The 26941-nt window shown below is 46.3% G+C and overlaps 1 protein-coding gene across 13 annotated transcripts in view; it reads right to left on the bottom strand.

Annotated features, from left to right (window-relative positions):
* Positions 1-1538: 1538 nt before the first annotated feature.
* Positions 1539-26941, bottom strand: part of Ehmt1 (euchromatic histone lysine methyltransferase 1) — a 142232-nt gene continuing 116829 nt past the window's right edge. For 5 of the 13 annotated variants that reach the window (XM_048347180.1, XM_048347156.1, XM_048347147.1 and 2 more), the window contains exons 17-25: positions 17773-17927; positions 16517-16684; positions 16185-16329; positions 15349-15426; positions 13714-13829; positions 12725-12811; positions 12193-12271; positions 3609-3784; positions 1539-3448 (exon numbers count right to left, since the gene is read on the bottom strand). In XM_048347180.1, coding sequence (XP_048203137.1) covers positions 3268-3448; positions 3609-3784; positions 12193-12271; positions 12725-12811; positions 13714-13829; positions 15349-15426; positions 16185-16329; positions 16517-16684; positions 17773-17927 — 1185 coding nt within the window. In that variant the 3' untranslated portion in view covers positions 1539-3267. The remainder of the gene's footprint in view (positions 3449-3608; positions 3785-12192; positions 12272-12724; positions 12812-13713; positions 13830-15348; positions 15427-16184; positions 16330-16516; positions 16685-17772; positions 17928-26941) is intronic. The other 8 variants (XM_048347100.1, XM_048347108.1, XM_048347121.1 and 5 more) reach the window with 4 other exon arrangements.

The following is a 26941-nucleotide window of genomic DNA, read 5'->3' as shown; positions in this document are numbered from 1 at the left end:
AGGTGCTATATGGAATTTCCTCAAAAACTGGTTGGCAAAAACAGTTCACCTGTTGGGCAGAAATCCTAAATTGCAAACCTGGTCTGTTTGGTTAGTGAGGCCTTCTGCAAGAGCCTGGCAGCCAGCATGCTGCCATCCATCCACAAGTCCGCAGAATGGTGTGGTGTGATGTCTAACAGGTGCAACAGCCCATGCAGGCCGTGGCATTCTTGGTTTCTTCTCATCTCTGACTCCTTCCTAAAGAAGATAAGTGCACAAGTGAAAAAGGACAATGTGCAGGAATCTTCTAGTTTTTATTAGTGGCAAATTGGAAATGTTTTCATGCCCATCAGCAAAGGTTTAGTTGGTGTGGAGTTGGAGGAAGCATGAAGCACCTGCTAACCAACCTGTCTGGACATCAAGGTGTGTGCCACTCCTGTGCACTGGGACACCATGCCAACCTCTGGACGCCAGCAGGGAGGTCAAGAATAGGGGTGGGCCACTTCTTCCAGTCCTGTGTATTGAGAGTTTTGGGTAATGAATAGGCAAGAATTCTACAGAAATAAGGGCAATTCCTACGAAGAGTGGTTTGTTAGAGCAACTCCGCTGTGACTGCTCCTGTAGGGTGCATCTGCAGTGATGGGCAGCAGGGACTTAGACCCTGCCATGCTCAGAACGTGATGACTGCAGTAGGTTGGGCACTGCCCCAGGCCATCTCCAAGAACCAAAGTGCTGAGCCTTGTGGAAGATCCCTGCATGGCAGGTGTGGAACCCAGCCTCCTGGAGGAGCCCTGTGTGGCAGGCGTGGAGCGCAGCCTCACGGAGGAGCCCTGCGCACACTGCATGGCAGGAGTGGCCTTCTTGGCCACTATAGCTGGGCTATAGCTCTCTACCCAAGCTCCATTCACTGTAGGCTCAAGCAGAGCCCTCCCCAGTAAGCATGTGAGGCCCCTCCACTAGCCTACATGGACCGCGGCGTGGCCTGGGTCAGGACACTGGAAGCTAATGGGCTGAGAAGCTTTGGAAAATGATGAGCCGGTGTTCTGCCTTACTCTATATGTTACAGAAGCTTGAAAATCAGCCACTGCAGGATTTAGATTTAACCTAGGGTTTTGGATTTGTCCAGAGAAGGAGAAAGGAGGTAGAGCTCCTCACACCACCACCAGTATTCACTGGGCCCTGGCAGGATCCAAGCAGCTTGCCCATTCTGCGTGCTCACTGCCTTCCTGCCCCCTGCACCTAGGGCCGCCCACAGATAACGCACACACAAAGGGCTCCTGTGGAAAGCACTTGCTTTACATGGTCAACAGCTACTGTGACTGGGGAGGGAGTGACCAATTCTGTTCTCTCCTCTGCCAGCCTTGCCCACATCATGAATATGTACAGCTGCCCTGGATCCTGATTCAACAAACACCTGTGGTAAACAAAACACCTAATCCAGTACATGTATTCAGGCTGGTGTTATCTACCCAGTAGTGCCATGCGAGGCACAGTCCCCCCTTCCCCCAAAGCTGGCAGGGATCCAGTTGGCTCCTGAGCTGGGACTCAGCCTGGACCCCTGTAGCACTGCATAGCTTCTAAAGGTCAAAGTCCAGGGAAGTAGAAGATGGCCCCTTCTTCCAGTGCTAAGTCATGAGCCCTCCTGTGGTTGCTGCTAGGCAGGTCCCCTGCTTGGGCTATCTGCAAAGTGCGGGATAGCTGTTTGTCTCAGGAATGAACTCCATGTACTGAAAAATGTAGTCTTTGATCTATTTTTCATTATACTCACAAGAATCACTGTGGTAAGATCAATCCTGCAGAGAACACAGCAGGCTCTAGTCTAGGGTTTCTATGAAGGGGTGCAGGCCAGGTAGAAAGGGTAACGGACCATGGCATTCCCTCCAACCTCACTGTTGCTGATGTGGACACTCACCTGTGCTGCCCTGGTGGGCTCCAACATGATTCCTGGGCCTGGGCTCCTAGTGCCAGATAGGAATGCACACACAGGAACACAGACACACCCTTCTTCACTGGTACCTGCAGAGGCTGCTCTGCAGAGGGGCAAGCCTGCTTGAGCAGGAAGCTCAACTTGCTTGGCTGGTACATGGTATCCACAGGGGAATTACTAAGGCTTTGGAGACTAGGAGAAACATTGTGTCATAATGAAAACTTCACTTGAAATGTTTTCTTTTTTTGTTGTTTTGTTTTATTGATTTCATTGAAAACAGAACAAGAAATGGTCTGAGCCAAAAGACTGCTCTTAAAACTGTCAAAAACATTGTAACAGGAAAAAAACATGACTGCATTATGAATGTTTTAGAAGAGTTTTTCTCTCTCTCTCCCTTTCTCTCTCTCACACACACACAACAACAAAAAAAACAAACAAAAAACCCCATTGTTGCTGCACTAATTACAGTATTTAGAAAGGTATATGCAAAAAAAAAAAATTACATGACTTGCCAGGCCATCACACAAAAGGTGATGGCAAATTTATTCACACTACAAGACTAACATTTTAAAAAAGTTTTTCCTGCATTTTATTCTAAAATCACTTTGTTCTTTTTACAGTTGACAGTTTATTTTCACATGGTGAGTAGAAACCACACCAGATTCAGCACCGTTGTCTGTGTTTTTATTCTTTGTTTGTCCTAACTTTCAGTAATGGTAGAAAGCAAATCAGTTTACTCATCATCATAGCATGTGGCTTAGAAACCAACAGAAGGTGCGTCAACGGAACTGGTTGGGCTGGTGCGGGTCTGCCTGCACCCACCAACCCATGTCCTTGCCAAGAAGTACCAGTCAGAGGCTTGATCTACAGGACTTGATATATAGGACTCCTCTAAAAGCAAACCCCATTTTCTCCAAAGTTAGTAGTGGGGTCATGTTAACCTTTTCAAGGCCACGAAGAGCCAGCGTCCTTCACACGGTGCCCCGAGCTGACACTGGGCCACACAGGCTGTGGATGGCCATTTAACGGAGCAGCTTGTGTGGGGTGGCAGCTTGAGCAGCCTGGCCGGGCAGGAGACAGACCTGGTAGTGGTGCAGGGGCCTCCACAATCAGAGGGAGATGTGGGAAATGCCACAAAAACAAAGCTACCACCAGGAACTCACAAGGTTATGCCAATACCAAGCCCTGGGTGTGCAGGGTGCCTGAGCACTGGCCAGCCACAGGGCTTCCGCGTGGAATGTTCCTAGACGGTATCTGTACCTCCCATCCCTCCAGGCTCCTGCTGTCAGGCTGCAGAACCTCCTATCTAAACGGCAGTCATCAGAACCAGACCCTGAACATCCTGTGGCCCTGCTGCCATCTCAGAGGGGATCCAGGGCTGCTGCAGAACTGGTGTCCGGTAGTCCGTTCTCCTGGGCCTCCTGGGCTGAACTGGCCTGCCGCTGGGCCAGGGCTGCACTCGAGTGCCGGCACTTGGGGGAGCCACACCGGCAGCTGAAGAGTTTGCCCTTGATGTCCCAGAAGCGCTCCCCGTAGTCAAACCTGGGGGGAGCAGAACTCAGCACTTTTGCATAGCAAACAAAAGCAAGGTGGGGTTCCCCACCAGCCCTGAGCTAACCCATCCAGGCTCTACATTATAAAAATGATCAAGAAGACAGGGCCCATGCCTACCCAGCTTGGTTCCTATTGTGCTCATACATACCCGAGCTGCTCCCCAGCTTGGATCAATCGGGTACTGAAGAAGGCGATCCTGGGAAAGCGTAGGTCCTGGTGCGACATGAAAACACGCACTGGCACAAGATTGGGCTCGCAGTGGTGGTTTATGAACCGGCTGACATTCCCATAGAAGCGAGCATCAATGCAGTACACCTCTCCATCCTGCAAGCAAGGAAGTAAAAACCCCTAAGGCTGCAGCCTAGCCAAGTGTGCTCAAGGAAAGCTGTCTCTGCCCATGTAACCAGCACCATAGCTCTGAGAGGCTCCTATCCCTCCTGCCTCAAGAAAAGAAGGCAAAGGTTATAAATCAGAAAGCTGGGGCTGGGGATATGGCCTAGTGGCAAGAGTGCTTGCCTCGTATACATGAGGCCCTGGGTTCAACTCCCCAGCACCACATATACAGAAAACGGCCAGAAGTGGCGCTGTGGCTCAAGTGGCAGAGTGCTAGCCTTGAGCAAAAAGAAGCCAGGGACAGTGCTCAGGCCCTGAGTCCAAGCCAGGACTGGCCAAAAAAAAAAAAAAAAAAAAAACTGAGTAGTTTCAGGCTGGGGATATGGCCTAGTGGCAGTCGTATACATGAGGCCCTGGGTTCAATTCCCCAGCACCACATATACAGAAAATGGCCAGAAGTGGTGCTGTGGCTCAAGCGGCAGAGTGCTAGCCTTGAGCAAAAAGAAGCCAGGGACAGTGCTCAGGCCCTGAGTCCAAGCCCCAGGACTGGCAGAAAAAAAAAAAAAAAATCAGAAAGCTGATCTGACTTATACTCCAGAGATGTGAGAAACAGATTTCTGTTGTTTGTAAGCCTCGCCATCTAGGGTGTTTTGCTACAGAAGTCCAAATAGACTAAGAAAATGGAATGGAATGTAAAGGCTGACAATACATTTAAGAAGCAAAACTTTCCTGAGCATGATTTAACTATATATATTTTTTTCATTACAGCATGTAAACCTTTTGCATACTCGAAAGTTAAAAAGTAATAACTGACAGTACTGAGGATTCAATCTAGGGACTCATACATGGTAGGGAACTGCTCTACTGCTAAGGTATATTACCAGCCCTTTAAAACTTTTACCTTTCTTGGGTACTTGTGACTTATTCCTGTACTCCTAGCTACTTTGGAGACTGAGATTTGAGGACCATGGCTTTTTTTTGGTTGTGGGGTTTGAACTCAGGGCCTGAGTATTGTCCCTGGACCTCTTTGTGGTTATGGTTAGCAATTTAGCATTTGAGCCACAGCTCCACGTCCAGTTTTTGAGTGGCTGGCTTTGAACTGTGATCCTCAGATCTCAGCCTCCTGAGGATTATAGATGTGAGCCGCTAGTTCCTGGCAAGACCATGGTTTTGAAGTCAAACCACACAGACAAGTCCATGAGACTCTTAGCTCCAATTAACCAGCAAAAAGCCAGAAGTGGAGCTGTGGTTCAAGTGGTAGTAGCGAATCAGTCTTCAAAGAAAAAGCCAAATGCAAGCAGGAGGCCATGAATTCAAAACCCAGCACCAAATTGGGGGGGTGGGGGGGAAGAAAGGAAGAAAAAAAAGAAAAAACTACCATGAGAACAGCATTTCACAGTGTTACTCAGGCTGGCCTAGAGCTTGTGATCTTCCTCTCTCCCTCCTCAGTGCTGGTATTCTAAGTATGCACAACCACATGCACCTTATTTTTTAATTTAGTGGTACTATACATAAAAGGATATCTTAGTGCCGGGCACCAGTGGCTCACATCTGTAATCTAAGCTACTGAGAAGGCTGAGATCTCAAGATTGTGGTTCAAAACCAGTCTGGGCAACCCAATCTAAAAGACTCATCTTCAGTTAACCACCAGAAAGCCAGAAGGGGAGCTGTGGCTCAAGTGGTAGAATGCCAACTTTGAGCAAAAAGCCAAGCAAGAGTGTAGGGCTCCGAGTTCAGGCATAGTACACAAATGTGTGCATGCGTACACACACACACACACACACACACACACACACACACACACACACACACACACACACAGCATGTTAGGGAATAAAGCATCCTCATATGGGGCAGGGCTGGACCAGAAAACTGCAAGACAGAGAGGCCAGTCTGAATGGTCTCCAGTGGCCAAAATGAGGCCATGTACACATCGAAGAAAAATGGCTACAATCCCCACCCCCCCTAAAATACACTAGGTATGTGGGTTCTCTCTCTCTCTCTCTACTTCCCCTCGCTTGGGGGGGAAGGGGCTGTCCGCCCCTTCCTGGGTGGTCCATTATTGCTCATGCGGGAGCGATGGCCACAGGTAGCCTCAGTGGCGTGTGGTCGCAGGGTGCCCCAAAACCGCCAAGAACGACACGGATGCGTGGGCCCCTGGAGAAAAACCTCTAGGCCTTCTGTCTATTCAAATGAGGAGCCTCCCAGATATACCCCAAAGGCGGGCACAAGAGAGGGGCCCCTGACTGGTCCCAAGGAGCTGTCCCTCAAATGATGTCAGGAGACTTCCTTTGTTGGCAGAGGTCCAGCCCCTGGGGTACCCCTCCCACATAGCACCTGTGCTAGCCCCAGGAACAGGGGCTTCTCTTCCTGTTAAAGACAGGAAGGGGAGGGACAGGCCGAGGTCAGCTGTGGCCCCTTAAAGGTGCAGCTGACCCCAACAAGGTACTTAGAAAAAGTATAGTCCAAAGTAGTATTCAAGACAAAGAAAAGGAAAACAAGACTTTCTTTGCAACCAGTTCCTCACTGGAACTAGTTTTTGTATCCTTCTCTTCACTCTAAAAATGGGTAAGCGGCACAGTGAGCAGACAGCTGTGTGAAGATGGGAAGCCATCTTTTTTTTGGCCACTCTTGGGGCTTGTCCTCAGGGTCTGAGCACTGTCCCTGGCTTCTTTTTGCTCAAGGCTAGCACTCTACCACTTGAGCCACAGCGCCATTCCCAGCCTTTTCTCTATATGTGGTGCTGAGGAATCAAACCTAGGACTTCATGTATGCGAGGCAAGCACTCTACCGCTAGGCCATATGCCCAGCCCTGGGAAGGCATCTTTGTTTTCTTAAAAAGAACCTCCTTTTTGGGGTGTAGCCCTAACCCCAATCAATGTGGAGGACAAGATGTCCCATGGTCTCCAGTGGTACAGACACATCAGGGGAAAACTGGTAGTCAAGGATCACATCCTACCCTGTAGGATGGGACAGTCAGACACCATGAAGCTTCATCCAGGGAACAGTTGGAAGAACATGGTTCCACCAATGTGGGTGTCACTGAGAACAAGTCAGGCCTTGAGGGTGGGACTTCTCAGGACAATGGCAGCCTCTTCAGCAGGAGGTGTGAGGTACTGGGAAAGCTGCTCCCAAGGAGATGCTATAAGTGTAAACACACTCCCAAGGGAGAGACATTCAGGAAAATGGTAAACACTTGAGTAGGCTGGCACCAGGGGACAGCCACCTTGTGCCTTAATGACAACACTGCGGTTGCTCATGAACACAGCACTATTTGCAGACACATGCTGATGCAACACCATATCAGGAAAAAAAAAATCAAGTGAGATGGTGATGACGGTGATGATTGCTGAGCCTGGTAGTGGCATAGGATCCCCAGTTTTGGTTGTCTCTACTCTTCTGAGTATCAGAACATGTTCATAGCACACAGTAACAGAAAGATTGCTAGGGTGACAGAAAATGAAAATATTTCTTTTTTGGTAGTACTGGGTATGAACTCATAACCTTACACTTGCTAGGGAGGTGCTATTCCTACAACTTGAGCTACATTTCCAGCTCTTTTTGCTTTCGTTACTTTCCAGATAGGGTCTAGTGTTGTGGGTTCTGGTCAGCCTTGGACAGTAAGTAGTCTTCCTACCTATGCCTCTCATGTAGCTGGGATGATATGCAGGAGCCACTCAAGACATCTAACTCCTTCCTCTCTTCCTTCCTTCATTTCTTCCCTCCCTCCCCTACATCTCTCACTAAAGGAGAGACCTGAATGACTTTAAAATTAGGAAAAGAAGGGGTGAACAGAGTTGGAAGGATGCCACAGCAGGCGAGAAGCTCAGGTGAAAGGCCAGCAAGGCAGACCGCAGCACCCCTTTGTCAGAAACTAAAAAGAGGGAATGGCATAGTAGACAATGGTGGGATGGAAACTTCCTCCCACCGTCCCTGCCCTAAACCCCCAAGCTTCACACCAAGCATTCCCAGGCCTGTGTGTGGGATTTGTGGCCACCTAGACACAGGTTGTCCCACAAGCGAACTATTGCCTCTACAAAGAGAGCTTCAGTGTGACCCAGAGGACTTCTGCGATGGCCACATGTGGTTATTCACCTGCCCCCAAACCCTAGTGCAGCTCCTAAGTATGGAGGTCACATTCAGAGACCCCTGGACTCCTCAGAGGCTATCTTCCATACTCACTCTACTTGGATTCTACTTTGCCCACCAGCACCGGAGGCAGGCCTTGGGCCAAAGTTCGCTTAGGTCATCCTTTGGAGCAAGTGGCATTTCCATCTAAGCAACAGCTCTGTCATACCAGCTTCACCTTGGGTGCTGGGATTTCCCAGAACAAGGACAGCAGCAGATAAATCTTCCTTCACACAGGGACATGGACATGGCCTTGTCCAGCTCAGTGCTCCTGCTCAGGAGCCATCAATGCCATTGTTGGAAAACTCTAAGATGGGACCTGTGGCTTTTCTTCAGTAGTTCCAATCAAGAAACCCTATACTACTACCTAAGACAGGCCATAGGGGCTAGAGAAGAGCCACACCTGCACAGCTGTTCAGAAGCCCCAATTAGCAGGGAGATGTGAGTGAGAGCCTGAGGGAGGTGGAGATAGAGAGGTGGGTTCTGTCAGGATGTATCTTCCAGTCAATCTGGCCTTAGCTTTCTGCCTCTAGGATAAAAACCACTTCCATGATATTCTGAAAAAAGCAAAACTTCTGCAGGAGATAGATCCCAGTGGCCATGTTCCAAGGAAGGTGTTGGGGAGGTGACAAAGGCCAGAATAACTCTGCCTCCAGGACCTGGGGAAGCCTTGCTGGCAGTGCATGTAAATGACACTCTCATCTCAGCTAGGAGCCAAGACCTAAGCCTACTTGGTCTGGACAACCTAGACACAGTGCAACACCAGGCCCCAGTGGGCTTGCCATGACTCCAATTTTGCTGTGGCCACACACTAACTAGGTCTTGAATTTTCCCTAGAAGACAAGGTCCCCAGAGCTAACATCAGGAAAAAGAATTAAGAGAACTAATGCCAGTGGGTCCCAACACTATGTAAAAGCTATGATCAGCCAAAGTGTGGCCTAGTATGATGGTCAGCAAAGGAATGGTCAGAACAAAGGAAGAAACAGTCTGGACAGAGCAATAGATGAGCAAGTAGTAATGTCTCAGCCAGTGGTGCTACCAGGATGTGAGTCCACAGGCACAAAGATGAGCCCAGCCCTTGCCTCAGACTGCATAACAGAGATGGCTCAAAGTGGGGCACAGATGAAACACAGAAATTCAAGAAAGATTTTTACCACCTTGCAGTAGACAAGGATTCCCCAGGACAGAGCAGATTGAACATGTAAAAAGCTCTGCATCAGCACCACTATGAAAGAAGTCGAATGCTGGTGGCTCAGCTTGTAATCCTAGCTACTCAGGAGGCTGAGATCTGAGGACTGTGGTTCAAAGCCAGCCTGGGCAGGAAACTCCATGAGACTCATTTCCAACAAACTACACAAAAAATCCAGACGTGGCTGTGGCTCAAGTGGTAGACTACTCACCTTAAGCAAAAGGAGCTCAGGGACAGCACCCAGGTCCAGTGTTCAAGCCCCAGGCTCAGCAACAACAACAAAGAACAAGCGCATGGGAGCTTTCTTACTAAGGTCCACTCCCATGCTGCGAAGTACATTTCCATTCTTCTCTTACATTACTTTTATTTCAATAAATCTGATGAAGGAAGCCAAAGGGAAGAAAGGAAAAAGAACAGTGGGAGGGAGCTAGGAAAAGGGAGGGAGGGAGCGAGAAGAAAAGAAGGTCTGGGAGAAAACATCTATGCCACATGTACATAAACATGCATACAGAGACCTAACAAAGCCAGAACTCTTTTTTTTTTGCCAGTCCTGGGGCTCAGACTCAGGGCCTGAGCACTGTCCCTGGCTTCTTTTTTTGCTCAAGGCTAGCACTCTACCACTTGAGCCACAGAGCCACTTCTGGCCATTTTCTATATATGTGGTGCTTGGGAATCGAACCCAGGGCTTCATGTATACAAGGCAAGCATTCTTACCACTAGGCCATATTCCCAGCCCAAGCCAGAACTCTTGTTTTTGTTTGTTTTGCCAGTCATGGAGCTTGAACTCAGGGCCTGAGCACTGTCCCTGGCTTCTTTTTGCTCAAGGCTAGCACTCTACCACTTAAGCCAGAGCACCACTTCTAGCTTCTTCCATATATGTGGTGCTGAGGAATCGAACCCAGGGCTTTATGTATACGAGGCAAGCACTCTTGCCACTAGGCCAGATTCCACACCCCAAAGCCAGAACTCTTACAACCCAACAGAAAGGCAAGTGGAGTAGTTAATAACTGGACAGGAAACCTGGGTGCCAATGGCTTACACCAGTAATCCTAGCTACTCAGGAAGCTGAGATCTGAGGATCTCAGTTCGAAGCCAGCCTGGGCAGGAAAGGCCATGAGACTATCCCCAATAAGCTACTCAAAGAAGCTGCAAGTGCCACTGTGGCTCAAGTGGTAGAGTGCTAGCTTTGAAAAAAAAGAAGATCAGGGACAGTGCCTAAGCCCAGTGTTTAAGTCCAAGGACTGGCATGCACGTGTGCACACACATGTGCGTGCACACACACACGAATGACAGAACGTTTACTCCACAGAATATATAAAGACTATGAGTTTTAGGCAACCCTCAGCTATGCAGCAAGACTTCGTCCTAAAAAACATAAGTGTCTGAAATTCTGATTTGCTGCTGGTAGTAATCTCAAGTGGTAAAACCATTCTGGAAAACTAGTAGTTTCTTTTAAAGTTAAACACACCTTTACTATATGACACGGTTTCGATGGGAAATGTCCCCCAGAGGCTCACTACTGAAGGCCTGGTCCCCAGTGCAACCAAGTTGGGAGAAGGGGTTTGCAGAGGTGATTAGATTCGAGGGCTCTGACCTAATGGATGGATTCAGTCCACTGATGGATTCAGAGCTTAATGGGTTACTGGGAGGTGGTAGAAACCTTAGCAGGTGGGGCCTCGTGAAAGGAAGTAGGTCACTGCAAGTATGCCCTTGAAAAGGATATTTTGCCCCTTACTTCTCCCTCTATCGTTTTGCTTCTTGGCTGCCAAAGGCCAGCAGAGCTGTTCCATTGCAGTATGTTCTGCCTCCACACAGGTCCAGAGACCACGGAGTCAAGTGAGCATGGAATAAAACCTCTGAAACCATGAGCCAGAATCAATCCTTTATCTTCTTCAGTTGATTTATCAGGCATTTTGTCAAAAAGCTAACATATCACAAGACCTTGTAACTCTGCTGCTCCAGGTATCTGCCACAAATAAAGGAAATGAATATCTACAGAGAAGGGCTTTGAGGGAGTGATGATAGTTTATTCCTTGCAGCAAAACTAGGAAGAACCAGGGACCATGTACAGTCAAGTGGGTAACGAAGAAGTACAGGAACAGGCAGCCACCCTGGGGGTAGACCTCAAAGCTGAACACAGGACTGAAATTCATCCCCAGCCAGTGGCTCATGCTTGTACTCCTAGCTACTCAGGAGGCTGAGACCTTAGGATCACAGTTTAAAGCCAGCCCAGGCAGGAAAGTCCAGGAGATTCTTATCTCCAATTAACCACCAGAAAACTGGCAGTGGCACTGTGGCTCAAGTGGCAGAGCACTACCCTTTAGCTGAAGAGCTCAGGGACAGTGCCTAAGCCCAGAGTTCAAGCCCCACGACTGACTCCTCCTCCCCCCCCCCCGCCCCCAAGTTGATCCTGGGCACTTTGAGCCACAGCACCACTTTCGGTTTGTGAGTGGTTAACTGAAGATAAGAAGAATCTCATGGGGATTTTTCTGCCCAGCTGGCTTTGAATCTCGGTCCTCAGTCTCAGTCTCCCAAGTAGCTAAGATTATAAGCATGAGCCACTGGTGCTTGGCTACCTTGATTTTTAAAAGTACAATAAAATATATAGTATCAAACCAAAGCAAACCATTAAATATTAGAGAAGATTAAGCTAAGTGGAGAGACAGAGTATATTCATGAAATGATAAACGGCACCAGCAAAAAGCACTGTCCTCCCCAATACAAGCCATCCACTCATTGTGCTCCTCAGCAAATCCCTACAAAAGTTTCTGTAGAATTTCTATAGTATCCCAATAATTCAAACTTAAGAGACCAGGAAGAACATGGCCTTCATAAAAAATCCATAGGTCAGAGGACATGAATTACAGTAACCCAGAAGAAGCCTCAGGCTTTGGGGACATGTGGTAATAATAGTCACTGTTAGGTGGAGAGGAGAAGCAAGTGTCAATACGAGAAAACAAAGCCCTATGGGTTCATTCTGTGCAGTAAAACCTGTTTACTCTCCAGACCATGTAAGAACAAACTTCTCACATTTTACAATTTGTGACTGTTTGTTATGTCCTGGCCCTTCACAACACATTACCTTATTGTCAAGATCAAAGAGGTAAGAGTCTTCTTCCCGAACATCAGCCTCAGTATCAGAAATCAGCTCCCCGACGTACCTGCAGCAAGAAGAGGAAGGACCACATCACCTCTGTGCTCTCACATGGGAAATAACATCATGAGTCCATGAAGCATTCTCAAGACACCTTGTCAAGGCTCGGAAGTCTCTGATCTCACAAGATGAGGATATGAGATGAAACAGACACAGAAGCTCTTGTTTCTGTAGCATGAAGAAAAGACCCAGGATGGCTTGCCAAAGAAACCAGTACTGTAAAGTAGCTTCGCAGAGTGTTATCAGAGTGGCTAAGAGCAAAAGACCCAGGTAGTGGTGCCAAAGCTGAGACCGAGAAAGCTCTGTGTCTAGGAACAGTTTGCCAGCAGGCAACTAGAGAGGCCAGTATCTTTGTTGACCTGTTCCTCAGAGGTTCTTGGAACATGGATACATACAAGCACCAATACCAGAAATGACAAGTGTAACCAACAGAGTTGGGGGGGCCCTAGGACCAACTTACTCGCAAACAAAGGTGCCCAAAGGGATGTCCTGCAGGGACCGTACACCCCAGCCCATGTCCTGTGTTCGATAAAGCTGCAGTCTTGCCCTGAAAAACAGGTATAGGGGAGATGACCAAGAGCAAACCAGTTTACACTGTGTTCTCAAGTAAATGCTAAGAACAGATAGAAAAAAGAAGAGAAATTTCACATCCACGAGCATTACAAGTGAGACCAACTCCAGACACCTTCCAGACAGAGCACCTCACATGTAGGAGCTGAGAGTACAGAATCCAGATTGTCAAGGCATGGAGGGAAGCAGCTCTGTGTCTATTTCCTCTCCTGTGACTGGCCCCACTTCATAGGTTGCTTTGAGGACCAAAAGCAGCCATACCAGAGAAGCAACAAATAACCACACAGGCTACTCAGGGCCTACAGCTGGCCTACAACCAGTCCTAGGTGGTAGATAATATTCAGGGCTTCCATGGGCTCTTCAAGACTCCCTTCACTGTCATGCCTGTCTATCAGACATTTGTAAGCAAGGTGAGAGTGGAATAGCATGTTTGAGCTCTACCCAGGAGTCTAATACTAGGACAGAAGTGTGGGCTGGTCTCCACAACAGCTACATGATGCTACAACCCTACTCTGGCCATAAAAGGTCACAGGCCAGGGCTGTGGGCAATTTATGAAGGGGCTTGGGAGACCATCAGTTACCACCACTCTCACCATTAGAGAAACTCAATGAGCACAGCAAAACAGAAAGCAACTCAAGCACTAAAAGAGAACAAAATAAGCCCTGTCCACTGAGGAAGGCCTGTTATGAACTTGGGCCAGTCTAGCTCCTAGGCTCTTGGGTCCACCTCTCTTCTCAACACACATCTGGACCAGTGAAGCTTGGCTGGTTGTTCATGCAAGCAAACCATCTCTAAAAGACAAGGCACCAGCACCAGCCACATGGTCTGCATTCTTTGGTGGCCTTAGCATCAACCTGTGCTGTGCACATATTTCTCACCTGAGACCATTCTGTACAACACGATTACGGCAGTTCCTCCAGCAGGAGCAGGCATGGTTGCACTCAAAGATCAAGGGTGGCTCTGCCATGTTGAACTCAGGCAAAAGCCGGCCATCCTGTGGACAGATGGCCACAAAGGCCAGTAGGTGCCAATCATCTCTCTTTTAAAATCAACTGATAACAACACATTTACAAAATGCCCAGTGTAGCCTCAAAAGGACATAAAAACAATGGTTTCTGGTCAGACCATAAGACCTGGGGGAATAACATAAGGCTATGCATTTGTGGTTTGGATGGGAAGTTTTACTAGGTGTTGGGTAGATTTGAGGGCTAATTCTTAGGGAGTTCTCTTTTGTCTTTGTTTGGTCTCATTGTTCTCCTAATCTATCTGCTCTGCCCTCTCAGGCTTTTGGGGGCCATGGGCACAGAATTCTCTTCCTCCAGGTGGTCAGGCTTTCTGATGTCTCCTATATTCTCAAATCCCCAAGTCTAGAGAACCCTGCCACCTCTCTTCTTTCTACACCACAACAGTATGTACAGGTGATGTGCCAGGACATGTGTACATGTACAGGGCATGTATACAAAGGTATAGATGCCCAACTGTGGCTTTCCTCAGAATGCTCATGTTCCCGAGCATGGGCTGTACTAAGGACACAGTTGACACATGCTAGTCCCATCCTGCCTCCCAGTGTCATTTTCTTTTTTTCTTGTCAGTCTTGGGGCCTGAACTCAGGGTTTTGGGCACTTTCCCTGAGCCTCTTTGTGCTCAAGGCTAGTGCTCTATCACTTGATCCACAGCTCAACTTCTGGCTTTTTCTGAGTAGTTTCTTAGAGATCAGAATCTCATGGAGTTTCCTGCCTGGAAACCACAATCAAACCACAATCCTCTTATCTTAGCCTAGAATTAGTAGCTAGGATTACAAGCAGGAGGAGCCACTTGGCGCCTGGCTCCGAGTCATTTTCTTGTTCAAACAAAAAACTCCTCTATCCTCCATGACCTTCCTCATCATCTACAGACCCCTTTGGAAAAGGCCTGCTGTGGACTCAACTCAGAGCCTACGTCTCCTTACCTAGGACACTTTCTACTTTCTACTTCTAGGAGTGGCCTCTGAGCTCTTGAGCCTCTCCTTCTGAGTGCAACACGTCTGACCTCTACTCCTGGCCCCATGGGTCCTCCTCAATGCTTCTTACTGGGCTCTCTCCACAGTGGCCTATCAGTCATAAGCCCTTGCCTCCCTCCTACCTCCCCTTCCCCTGCCAGTCACTGTACCCAGTGATGCTCATTCCACCCAGTCCAGCACTGTCTAGCTCGGCCTCTTTGTCTTTCTGATATTCATATTCCACAAGCACAAGGCAAGGCTCATCAGATACACATAACAAAAAGTTCCTCTCATGGTTGTACCACTGTCTGGGTGGCCACAAGGTATGCTGGTTTCAATCCCAGGACTTTAGGGATCCATACCTCAGCACATACACTGCTTACAGCATTCTCTCACTTCCAGCCTACTGCAGCCATTTCTTGCCTTGTTTCTACCCAGCTTACCTCCAGCTTAAAACCAGGAAGTGACTTGTATTCACAGACTCCCTCTGCAGAACTTACCACAGAAGCACACATCATCAAACTTACAAGCTCACCTTGTTGTACCAGCAGCGCATGCTGAGCTGGCCGCACATGCAGGTGCTGGAGGAGCAGTCGTCCACACACACACAGTACTGGGGACAAAGCACACTGTGTGTTAGATGGGCATTGCTCCTGCTGCACCTTCAGCACAGTCACCAATGAAGGCTGTGGAAACTCTCAAAAGGAACCTGAAGCTCACATTCTCAGGAGTATAGGGAAATGCTTGGGACAAACACTGAAAAAATGCCAACTATTTATGGGTGGGGTGGGGAGGGAGGGGAGAATGGCTGGGAGGTCAGCAAGGCATAGCCCCCAGAGGAAATACACAAATTCTATTGTAATTAAGGCCAGACAGTCCAAGAGAGACCAGAGGCCCACCAGTGCCCATCCTGTGATGAATGGCACTTTCCTATCAACACAGTCATGAGGACAGCCCTTTAGGATGCATCTAATTTTAGCCACGAAAAAAAGAAGACGCGGAAAACCCAGTATTTGCCAGACTGTCTTGGAGGGGCACGTGGGCATACAGTAAAGCTTAGGTCATCTCGCTTGTGCCCAAACTTCACAGCTCTGGGTTATCACTAGCCAAGGAAAACTCAATAATACTTTAGGATGGCAAGAGACCCTTGGAGCCTGATAGGAGCGTCCAGCTCTATACCCAACATGACACTCAGGATCCCCTTCCTGGCAGGATCTTCATCTGCCTTCCACTTTTCTCCTGGTAGCAACTGCTGAGTCTCCCTAGAAAGAGCCACAGGCCTCTTCTTCCCTGTGTGGTGAGAAGGGCCCAGGACTTGGCTCTGAAAGCCCCGTAGCCCCACCCTGGCCCAGTGGCCTACTCCCTGCCAACCTGCAGGTGAGTGATGTTCCGGTCGATGCTCATGGGGGAGGTCACACAGTTCTGAGAGACGTATTTGTAATTCGTAGGGCATGGCTCACTGTCCACAGCATTGACACAGGGGATGGGGATGCGTTCATAGCCACGAGCAATGTCTCTGTATGGGAAAGAGAGGCCATTACCCTCATTGCTGCTGGCTCTCCAATACAACACAGCTGTGAACCTGAGTCCACTCTGGGCTCCAATCTTGGGAGCACAAGTTCAGAAGAAGAGTACTTTCCAAACATTTCCAGCTCCTGTCAATGATGTGTTACAAAGCCATCTTGGCCTTAGAACCTTCTCACCTGCTCACCGTCTTCTCAACAGTGACAGGCTTGTCAGGGGCCGAGTCCTGCAGTGCTTTGCTCATCTGCAGTGCATTCCACACCTGGGAGTTGAGGCTGGCACACTGCAAGGGAGTCTCTCCTTCCTTGTTTTTCAAAGTGACATCTGAATCCCGAGAAAGAAAGAGGCTAAAAGGGAAAATGGAGCCAACAAAACATGAAGTTCTGAATACAGAAGAGACACAGAGCCGAATGTACAATGACACACTCACCGGGACAGAGTACCATCCAGCCTGTGGCACCATTGCCCAGTGGCTCTAGGACTGGCTGAATCTGCCTGCACCACCCCAGAAGCTTACTCTGCTCCTCCCACATGTGCTGTGAGGTCTCAAGATTGTTAACTAGAAGGACATGTAGGAACTAGGGATGCTACTGCATTTTTCTTTCACCTTCAACCCTTGAGGATAAAAAGGAGAGGGATGATGGAGAAAAGACAACATATGATGCACAGGAGGGGCAGTCCAGCTTGCCCACACCAGGCAAGCCCCCAATGGGCTAGAGACTCACATGCAACTTTGTGCAGTTCACATACTACAAAAGCCATCTTGAGGGGCTGGGAATATGGCCTAGTGGCAAGAGTGCTTGCCTCCTATACAAGAGGCCCTGGGTTCGATTCCTCAGCACCACATATACAGAAAATGGCCAGAAGTGGCGCTGTGGCTCAAGTGGCAGAGTGCTAGCCTTGAGCAAAAAGAAGCCAGGGACAGTGCTCAAGCCCTGAATCCACGCCCCAGGACTGGCCACAAGGGAAAAAAAAAAAAGCCAACTCGACCCTCACTTCCAAGTGAAGTAGAAAAGCTGGCTGCTAATTACAGCTGTCATACTAGTCCTTTCCTAGGGGCAGAGATGACACCACCCTAACACTCAGCTGGAGTGTGAAGGTCTCTCATTTGAAAGGACCCTGGATAGCCAACATCAGTGTCACCCGCATCTCTAGGACTTAGCAGGAAACACAAAGTGAATACAGCCTCCTTATGCCTCGGTAAGAACCTACTTAAAGCTCAACTATCAGGTTTTCATGGTAACTTGCCCTGAGCCTGAAGTAAGTCAGGGCTAACTAGTCTCAAATATGGCCTGGGAAAGATACCTCTCCACCTGTGGGGCACCAGTGGTGCTTGTCCGCTCAGGCAGCAGAGCTGCCAGGTCTTCTATGGACATAACTGTTGGACATAACTGGCTTAGTGGCAGGGACCATGTCAGGGCAGGGCCATACTCACACAACACAGTCGTAGCGGTTCTCCCTGGCTGCAATGTGCAGAGGCGAGTCTCCATGGATGTTCACGGCATGTAGGTCACACTTGGCGGCCAGCAATATCTCAGCTATGTCCACACAGCCAGAGAATGCTGCCCAGTGCAGACAGATATTCTCCTCCTGGACAGATACAAATGAGAGTCCATGATCATTTCTAACCAGGCACACAATACTGAACCAACGAAAGCAAGTGCTCTGTTCATGGCCTGAGGCTCAGCTGGCTATTCCTGGCACAGTCCATTTGGTTTATCAGAGAGAGAAGAGACTTCCTAGCTACATTTCGAAGCATTCTTCCTTTTTCATTTTACATTGCCATTTCATTTTAGAAAAATATAATCACAGTGTAAAATATTTTTTCAAAACAAAACCAGAATTATACTACCTAAACTAGACATTTTCTCAAGTATAAACGTAAGAGAACTTGTAAAAGTGGTATCTACGGGCTGGGGATATGGCCTAGTGGCAAGAGTGCTTGCCTCGTATACATGAGGCCTTGGGTTCAATTCCCCAGCACCACATATACAGAAAATGGCCAGAAGTGGCGCTGTGACTCAAGTGGCAGAGTGCTAGCCTTGAGCAAAAAGAAGCCAGGGACAGTGCTCAGGCCCTGAGTCCAAGCCAGGACTGGCAAAAAAAAAGTGGTATCTATTCCTAAATATATAGTCATGGGATTAGATGTTAAAATTTGAAAATGGTAAGGTTTTATTAAATTTAAAAATTGGGATGCCAGGGATAATAGCTCATGCATATATATTAGCTACTCAAGAGATGAAGCTAGGAAGACTTATCTAGGCCAGCCTAAATAAGTGAGTATCTCAAAAACAAGGCAGGTGTGGTGGTGACACACCTATAATCTCAGCTGCTCAGGAAGTGAAGTCAGGAAAACGGCAGTCCAGATCTGACCTTTGCAACTGCCAAAACAAAACAAAACAAAACAACAACAACAACAAAACAAAAAAAAACTAACCAAGGAAGTGAAAGACCTCTATATAGCGAAAACTCTAAAAACCCTGAAGAAATCAAAGATGACATCAGGAAATGGAAAGACCTTCCATGTTCATAAATAGGTAGAATTAATATCGTTAAAATGGCATGCTACCAAAGGCAATCTATAAATTCAATGCAACTCCCATCAGAATCCCAATTATGTTCTTCACCAAGATAGATAAAATAACCCAAAAGTTCATATGGAACAACGAAAGATCTTGAATACCCAAAACAATTCTAGGCAAAAGAAACAACAACAAAACCAATGCTGTTGATATCACAATTCCAGACCTCACAAAAACAGGCCCGAAGAAAAATGGATTAGAAGACCCAGAAATACAGCCATGTACTAACAGTCATCTGATACTTGATAAGGGAGCCAAAAATATATGTTGGAAAAAATGCAGCCTTTTCAAATAATTGGTGTTGGGAAAACAGAATGCTTATATGTAGAAAACTAAAACTGGATCCCTGTTTGTCAACTTGCACCACATCAACTCAAAATGAGTCAAAGACCCCCAACATCAGGCCTGAAACTTTGAAACTAATGTAAAATGGAGTAGGAGAAACATTAAAAACTTACATGTATAGGTGCGAACTTTTTGAAGAGAGTCTTAGGGTCACAGCAAATAGGAGAGAGACAACAAATGGGATTACATCCAAATAAAGACTGAACAGCAAAGGACATAGTTACTAAACTAAAAATACAGCCAACAGATTTGGAGATTTATACCAGCTATATATCTGACAAGAACCTAAAAAACCAAATACATAAGGAGCTCAAAAAACTCATCCCCCCACAAAAAAAAAACCTAATAAAGAAAGCAATACATAGGCAAAGGAGCTTAAGAGAGACTTCTCATAAGAATGGCAATTAGACGCATGAGGAAATGCTCAACATCCCTAACCATAAAGGAAATGCAAATAAAAAAAGAACTTCAAGATTCCATCATCCCATTTAGATTAGCCAACATCAATCTGGAGAACAAATACTGGTGGGTAAGTAGGGAAAGAGGAACCCTAGTTGTAAACTAGTGCAACTACTCTGGAAGGAGGTTTGGAGATTCCTCAAAAAACTAAACATAATTCTTCCCTATGGACCCAGCCATACTACTTACTCTTGGACATCTATACCCAGAGCATTACAAGTCAGGATATTGGAAAGACACTTGCACATCCATGTTTACTGCTGCACTATTCACAACAGCCAAGACAGGGAGCAGCCCAGATGTGGTATAATGTGCATGATTTAATAAAATAACTTTACTCCCCCCCTACCAAAAAAATGTGGTATAGATACACAATGCAATTCTACTCATCCATCTAAAATAATAATATTATGTCATTTGCAAGGAAATAGATGGACCTAAAACAAATCATGTTAAGTAAGTCAAGCTCAGAGAAACAAACAGTACATTTTCCTCTCATATTATGGAAGCTAGATCTAAAGTATAGCTGTGCATGATAACACATATAGGACTCAATGCATCTGCACACAAACTGACAAAGGAAGGCACACTTAAGGAAGGAATCCAAAGGTGTAACTCATATGAACAACTAATGTACTGTTTACTACAAAAAAAATACCAGGAAATAGAAATATGTTGTTTTGGGAGGGGAAAAGGAAGCACAGGATTGGAGGTAGGAAGGGTGAGAAAGTGTAGTCACTGCATTCAACATATATACTGTATAAAAAATTAACTATGTAACTTGTGGGTAGGGACTACAGGGGGAGAGGGAAGAGGTAACATTGTCCAAGAAGCACTGTACTCATTACCTGACTTAAGGAGTTGTAACCTCTTTTTTTTTTTTTTTTTTTTTTTGGCCAGTCCTGGGCCTTGGACTCAGGGCCTGAGCACTGTCCCTGGCTTCTTCACGCTCAAGGCTAGCACTCTGCCACTTGAGCCACAGCACCGCTTCTGGCCGTTTTTTCTGTATATGTGGTGCTGGGGAATCGAACCTAGGACCTCGTGTATCCGAGGCAGGCACTCTTGCCACTAGGCTATATCCCCAGCCCCGAGTTGTAACCTCTTTGAACAACTATTAATACTTTTTTTTAAATAAAGCTATCATCCAGGCACTGGTAGCTTACATCTGTAATCCTAGCTACTCAGGAGACTGAGATCTGAGGACTGTAGTTCAAAGCCAACCCAGGCAGGAAAGTCCATGAGACTCTTACCTCTAATTAAATACCAGAAAACTGGAAGTGGAGCTGTGGGTGGAAGTGGTAGAGAGCTCATGGACAATGCCTAGTCCTGAAGTTCAAGTCCCATTACTGGCACACACAAAAATAAGTAAATAGGGGCTGGGAATGTGGCTTAGTAGTAGACTGCTTGCTTAGCATACATGAAGTCCTGGGTTCCATTCCTCAGTACCACATAAACAGAAAAAGCTGGAAGTGGTGCTGTGGCTCAAGTGGTCTAGAGCACTAGTCTTGAGCACAAAAGCTCATGTACAGTGAGTGCCAAGACCCTGAGGTTAAGTCCTAGGACTAGCATGCATGCACGTATACACACATATACACACACATACACAGTCATTTTGGAAATTTCAATAATATTAATAACTGAAGAAAAACTGAGAAAGTATTTGTGCTACATATGTGTATGGGCATATATACAAATTAGGGTTTATAAACTACACAGTAAGTTCATCAGAACACTAAAATTCTGAAAAGCTGCTGCAGTATGGAAATAAACATTGTGCATAAGAAAAAGATTAATAAACATAAATATGAGAGAATGTTCAGTTTTACATGATAAGCAAGAAACCAGCATTAAAATAAAGTATGCTTACAATCTCTTAGACCAAAGCACAACAATAATTACTGATGGGAAAAGCAATCACCCTCCTTACCAACATATGCCCCTTCTGCCAGAGGCTCTTGTCTTGCTGGGAGTTCAATGTCTCACTAGAAGCTAGAGTTGTCACTGGTACTGAGCAGCGCCAACATGTCATAATTCATTTAACTTTGTCTTTCCTGAACACATAATCTACTTCTGGATTTTCATCTGCAATGTTATGCTAGTTGACTGTATTGTCTGTCAGTCATTAGGCTTGAACTCAGGGTCTGGGATCTGTTCCCTGAGCTTATGTGCTTGAGGTTAACACTCTGCCACTTTGCGCCACAGCGCCCCTTCCAGTTTTCTGGAGGTTATTTGGAGATAAGTCTCCCATACCTCCTTGGCTTGGCTGGCTTTGAACCGCAACCTCAGATTTCAGTCTGAATAGCTAGGATTACGGGCGTGAGCCACTGGCACCTGGCTGCTAATTAATATTTTTATCTTCTTTTCTGACTTACTTCTCAAGGCTAACTCCTCAGAGATGAGATTAGTAGTTATAAGATTCAAACATGCACTGACACAGCAGCTTCCACCACACTGGCAGACCACTGTGACCTCCATCCCCTTAGGTATCATTAGTAGTTTCCACAGTAGCCATAGGCAAAGTCAAGTGCAACCACCTCCTTGGCTCCTGAGGTGTAGCTTGCCCCTGACTCAAGTCTGCCCTCACTGTACCCCTATCTAGTAAGGTAAAATGCTCAGCCACATCCCCAGGAGCAATCCTGCAGCCTCAGGCATTACACCAGCTCATCTGCTACATTCCAGTACTCCCACCTCTTGATGTCTACATGAGTCAGCTCAATGTACATTAGAAAAGATGGAAACAGAGTTGAGGACAGTGACCCCATCACCCTCACCCACAAACAGCTGCCAGACCCATACTGGCTTTATATATACTAAAAGCAAATTCCTTTTAGTTGACCTCAGTGTTTTCTGAAAATCCATAGCTTATCTTGGACTCTCATTTCTGGTTGTTATTCTTAGTGTCTTTCAGTTCTCTAATTGCCTAGTTCCATCTTCCATGTATCTGAAAGCTCAAAATCCTGTTTCCACAAGGGCTTTTCCTTCTACCTACATCAGAATGTTGTGTGATTTTTTTTGGTAGCCAGAACTGTATTTTTGATAACTTCCAATCTCTGCTCAGTCTGAAGAGCTACGGGTGCTGGCCTACAATGCTACACATTCTCTCTTCCATAGTTCTGTTCCTTGAGCCAGGCTGACACATTCTTCCAGCAGAGTGAACAGAACAGTGTGAGAAGAGAGGAAAAGGAATGGTGCAGTCCAGTGTTGACTCCACATACCAGGCAAGAAGAAAGAGCCAAGGAGCAGGAGCTGCCTACTCAGTTACACACAGGAACACAGAGGTGGAACTGCAAAGGAAGCTCAGAGACTCAATGTTCCACCTGAAACACCAGCAGGACACTCATGGCCAAAGGCCTGTCAGAAAGCACCCAGCCGGTAGGAAGCACTGCCTGTGTAAAGGCCACCCACTGGCTGGGTAATAACAGGAAGAATAGTAGTTCCCTGGTACTGATAACTACCTGGGACCCACTCAAACGACCCAAGAAGCAAAATCCAAGATGACTAGCCTGACTCTTAAGTCAGCAGCTGTCGGGGAAGGGATGGGAGGGGAGGGGAGGGGAGGGGAGGGGACGGGAGGGGAGGGGAGGGGAGGGGAGGGGAGGGGAAAAGAAGCAGGAAGCATGACTATTAACCCAGCCAGAGCTGATTCAGAGCTGAGCTGGCAAACACAGCCATTTAAAACAGCTAGTCTTAAGAGATTATCACATATGCCTAAAAGCTATGTAGAGATGCTGGTAGAAATATCTGTAGAAAAAAATCCAACAATACTTTCAGAACTGAAAACCACAGTATTTGAAATGAAAAGAACATGGATGAGATTGACTGTGATGTTACAGAAGAATAGCAGCAGAATGAAAGACACCAGTAGAACTAAAGGACAGAAGAAAGAGTCAGTTTTTGAAAGAAGACTGACAAGGATATCTGGGGCTATTCAGCCTTTACTCAGCTCTCACAGGCACAGCCAACCCCTAAAAGGGAGGCAGAAGGTATATTAAGAAAAGATTTAAACTGGACACTGGTGGCTCACACCTACAATCCTAGCTACTCTGAGCAGGCAAGATCTGAAGATTGTGTTAAGTTTGAAGCCAGCCAGGGCAGGAAAATCTTCAATTACTCACTAGAAAACCAGAAGTAATTCTGTGACTCAAAATGGTAGTGTACTGACTGGCCTTGAGAGAAAAAGCTCAGGGACAGTGCCCAGACCCAGAGTTCAAGCCCCATCATGAACAACAACAACAACAAGACTGAAAATCTTCCAAATTAGACAAAAGCCCTAAATCCATGGATCCAAGAAACTCACTGTGAAATCTTTCTCTCTCTCTCTCTCTCTCTCTCACACACACACACACACACACGCATGCACAAACATATGCACACATGTGGGGGAGATAATACCAAGGCATAGTTTGAAAGAAAAGAATATATCTCACACAGAAAGGACAAGGCAAAGCAGTTGTCTCAAGTGTTACAGTGGAGACTATGGAGAAACACTATGTCCATCACTAGGAGAAAAACCCCTCAAAAAGCATCTTTCAGGAGTGGAGGCAACCTGCTTATAAAAGAGCTGAGTAACCAAGTCTAAGAGCCAGAGTAAGGTAGCAGGGGAGCCTAGGAAGACATGAGGCCAGTGAGAGAGGAACAGTCACCAGTGGCCACTTGAGCCAAACTTACAGCTGATAGACTTCCTGCAAGATTGAGCTGCTAAAGCAAGATAGTGATATGGCTATCTAGGCTTAGAACATGTGACACATAGAATATAGATAGGAAAACAAAAAAACAGAAGGTGCCAATGACTCATGTCTGCAATCCTAGCTACACACGAGGCTAAGAATCATGGTTCAAAGCCACCCAGGCAGGAAAGTCTGTAAGACTCCAAAAATAAATAAACAAATAAAAGCTGCAGAGAGCCAATCCTTGAGTAAAACAGTTAAGGTACAGTGCCCAGAGCTCAGTACCTGGGGGAGTGGAAGGGGGAGGATGGGACAAAACACAGGAAGGAAATAGTCTTCTTCCACACATGCCATCAAGGCATTTGAAGACCACACTGGACAGGTGGACCAGAAACCCTGGATTTCAGATTGGTCAATAGGAAAGTGTGCTGGGCACACCGACAGCAAATGACCAGCTTTGGCAGAGGCGTAGTGTCAGTTAAATGGAAAACGGATGGCTGTCTCCAATGCAGGGCTGGCAGACATCCATGTATATCAGATGGTGTACTTCATTTTCACACCACACATAAAAACAGCCAGAATATGATAAAGACACCTGTACAGTCATGTTCATTGCCACACTATTCACAATAGCCAAGACCCAACCCAGATGAGTGATGACAGATGAGTGGATCCAAAAATGTGGTACTTATGCACAATGGAATTTTACACAGCCATTACAAAGAATAAAATAATGTCATTTGCAGGGAAATGGATGGAACTAGAACAAATCATGTTGAGTGAGATAAGCCAAGAACTGAGAGACAAACGGTACATGTTCTCCCTGATAAGCAGAAAACAGATCTAAAAGACTCTGGGATATGATAAATTATACAAGATTCTAGATACTTACACACAGTGAGACCAAAAGGATTCTCTTAAGAGGGAAGCACAAAGGTACAATGCCTACCATGCCTCTTCATAGGTACATAAAATAATATATACGGAAGCAAGAGACCTCTCTTCTTTTAAAAAATTTAAATTTTTTTCTTTTTTCATTTTTTGATGATTGTGTATCCTTTTCCTTATATATGGTGTATTCAAGTGTATATTTTCAGCAGGGTGGGGGGAGGGTAAAGAACTCAAGGAAAAAAAGAGTTAAAAAGTACAGCAGTGCAACTCACTGGACACTGATGAAAGTGAACTATACAAATCATGGAGATGGGAGGGTGGGACTGGGAGACAGTGAGAGAATAGAACACTATGTATGAAAGAAAATGTATTCATTACCTGACTCATGCACATCACCATTATAACAACAATAAAATAAATTAATTTTAAAAAGTAACTCAAAATACACGTTAAACCTAGAACTAATAGAGGGCTAGGAATGTGGCTTAATGGTGGAGTGTCTGCCCAGTATGCATGAAGCCCTGGGTTCAATTCCTCACTACCACATAAATAGAAAAGGCCAGAAGTGGTGCTGTGGCTCAAGTGGTGTTGTGCTAGCCTTGAGCAAAATGAAGCTTGGGGACAGAGCCCAGGCCTGAGTTCAAGCCTGAAGACTGGCTATATATTTCAAGGCCTTCAGTTAAGTAATGATTTCTTAAATATAACATCCAATGCAGGATATACACACATACACAAGATGTGCTGTTTTTTTATTAAAACATCCACTACTTTCAGATTTATAAAGCATATATGTGACAGAAGCCTGGACTTTGGACTTTTTTTTGGCTGGTCCTGGGGCTTGAACTCTGGGCCTGAACACTGTCTCTGAGCTTTTTATTTGCTTATGGCTAGTGTTCTATCACTTGAGCAACAGAGCCACTGCTGGCAATTTTGTGTAGTTTATTGGAGATAAGAGTCTCACCATCTTTCCTTGCCTGGGCTGGCTTTTTGATCAGCAATCCTCAGATCTCAGCCTCCTGAGGATTACAGGCAGCACCCGCCTGGGCTTGTTTCTAAAATATAAAATAAACTCTCAAAACTCAAGAATAAATGCCTGATGCTAGTGACTCATGCCTAGCTACTCAGGAGGCTGGGATTTGAGGACTGCAGCTCACAGCCAACCCAGACAGGAAAGTCTATGAAACGTATTTTCAACTAAACACCAAAAAGCTGGAAAGAGAGCTGTTGTTCAAATGGTAGAGTACTAGCCTTGAGTGAAAAAGCTTAGGGACAGTACCTAGGCCCCTGAGTTCAAGCCCCAGGACAAGACGGGAAACCCTCAAGAACAAGAAAACTAACCACTCAAAGTCAAGATACAGCTGAGGGCCAATAGCTCATTCCTATAATCCTAGCAACTCAGGAGGCTGAGATCTGAGGTCACAGTTCAAAGACAGCCTGGGCAGGACATCTCCAATTAACCACCAAAAAAACTGAAAGTGGAGCTATGGCTCAATTGGTAAAGCACTAACTTTGAGCAAAACAGGATCAAGGACAGTGCCTAAGCCCCAGGACCAGTACACATGCACATACACACACACATGTTCACACACACATGCACGTATGCATGCGCACACACACACTTTAGATCTGAAAGCATAGATGACAAATAAGCTTTAAAAAA

This window comes from Perognathus longimembris, chromosome 1, assembly GCF_023159225.1.
Source record: "Perognathus longimembris pacificus isolate PPM17 chromosome 1, ASM2315922v1, whole genome shotgun sequence".
NCBI lineage: Eukaryota > Metazoa > Chordata > Mammalia > Rodentia > Heteromyidae > Perognathus > Perognathus longimembris.
Note: the sequence above shows the minus strand (reverse complement) of the source record. Positions and strands in the feature narration are given on the sequence as shown.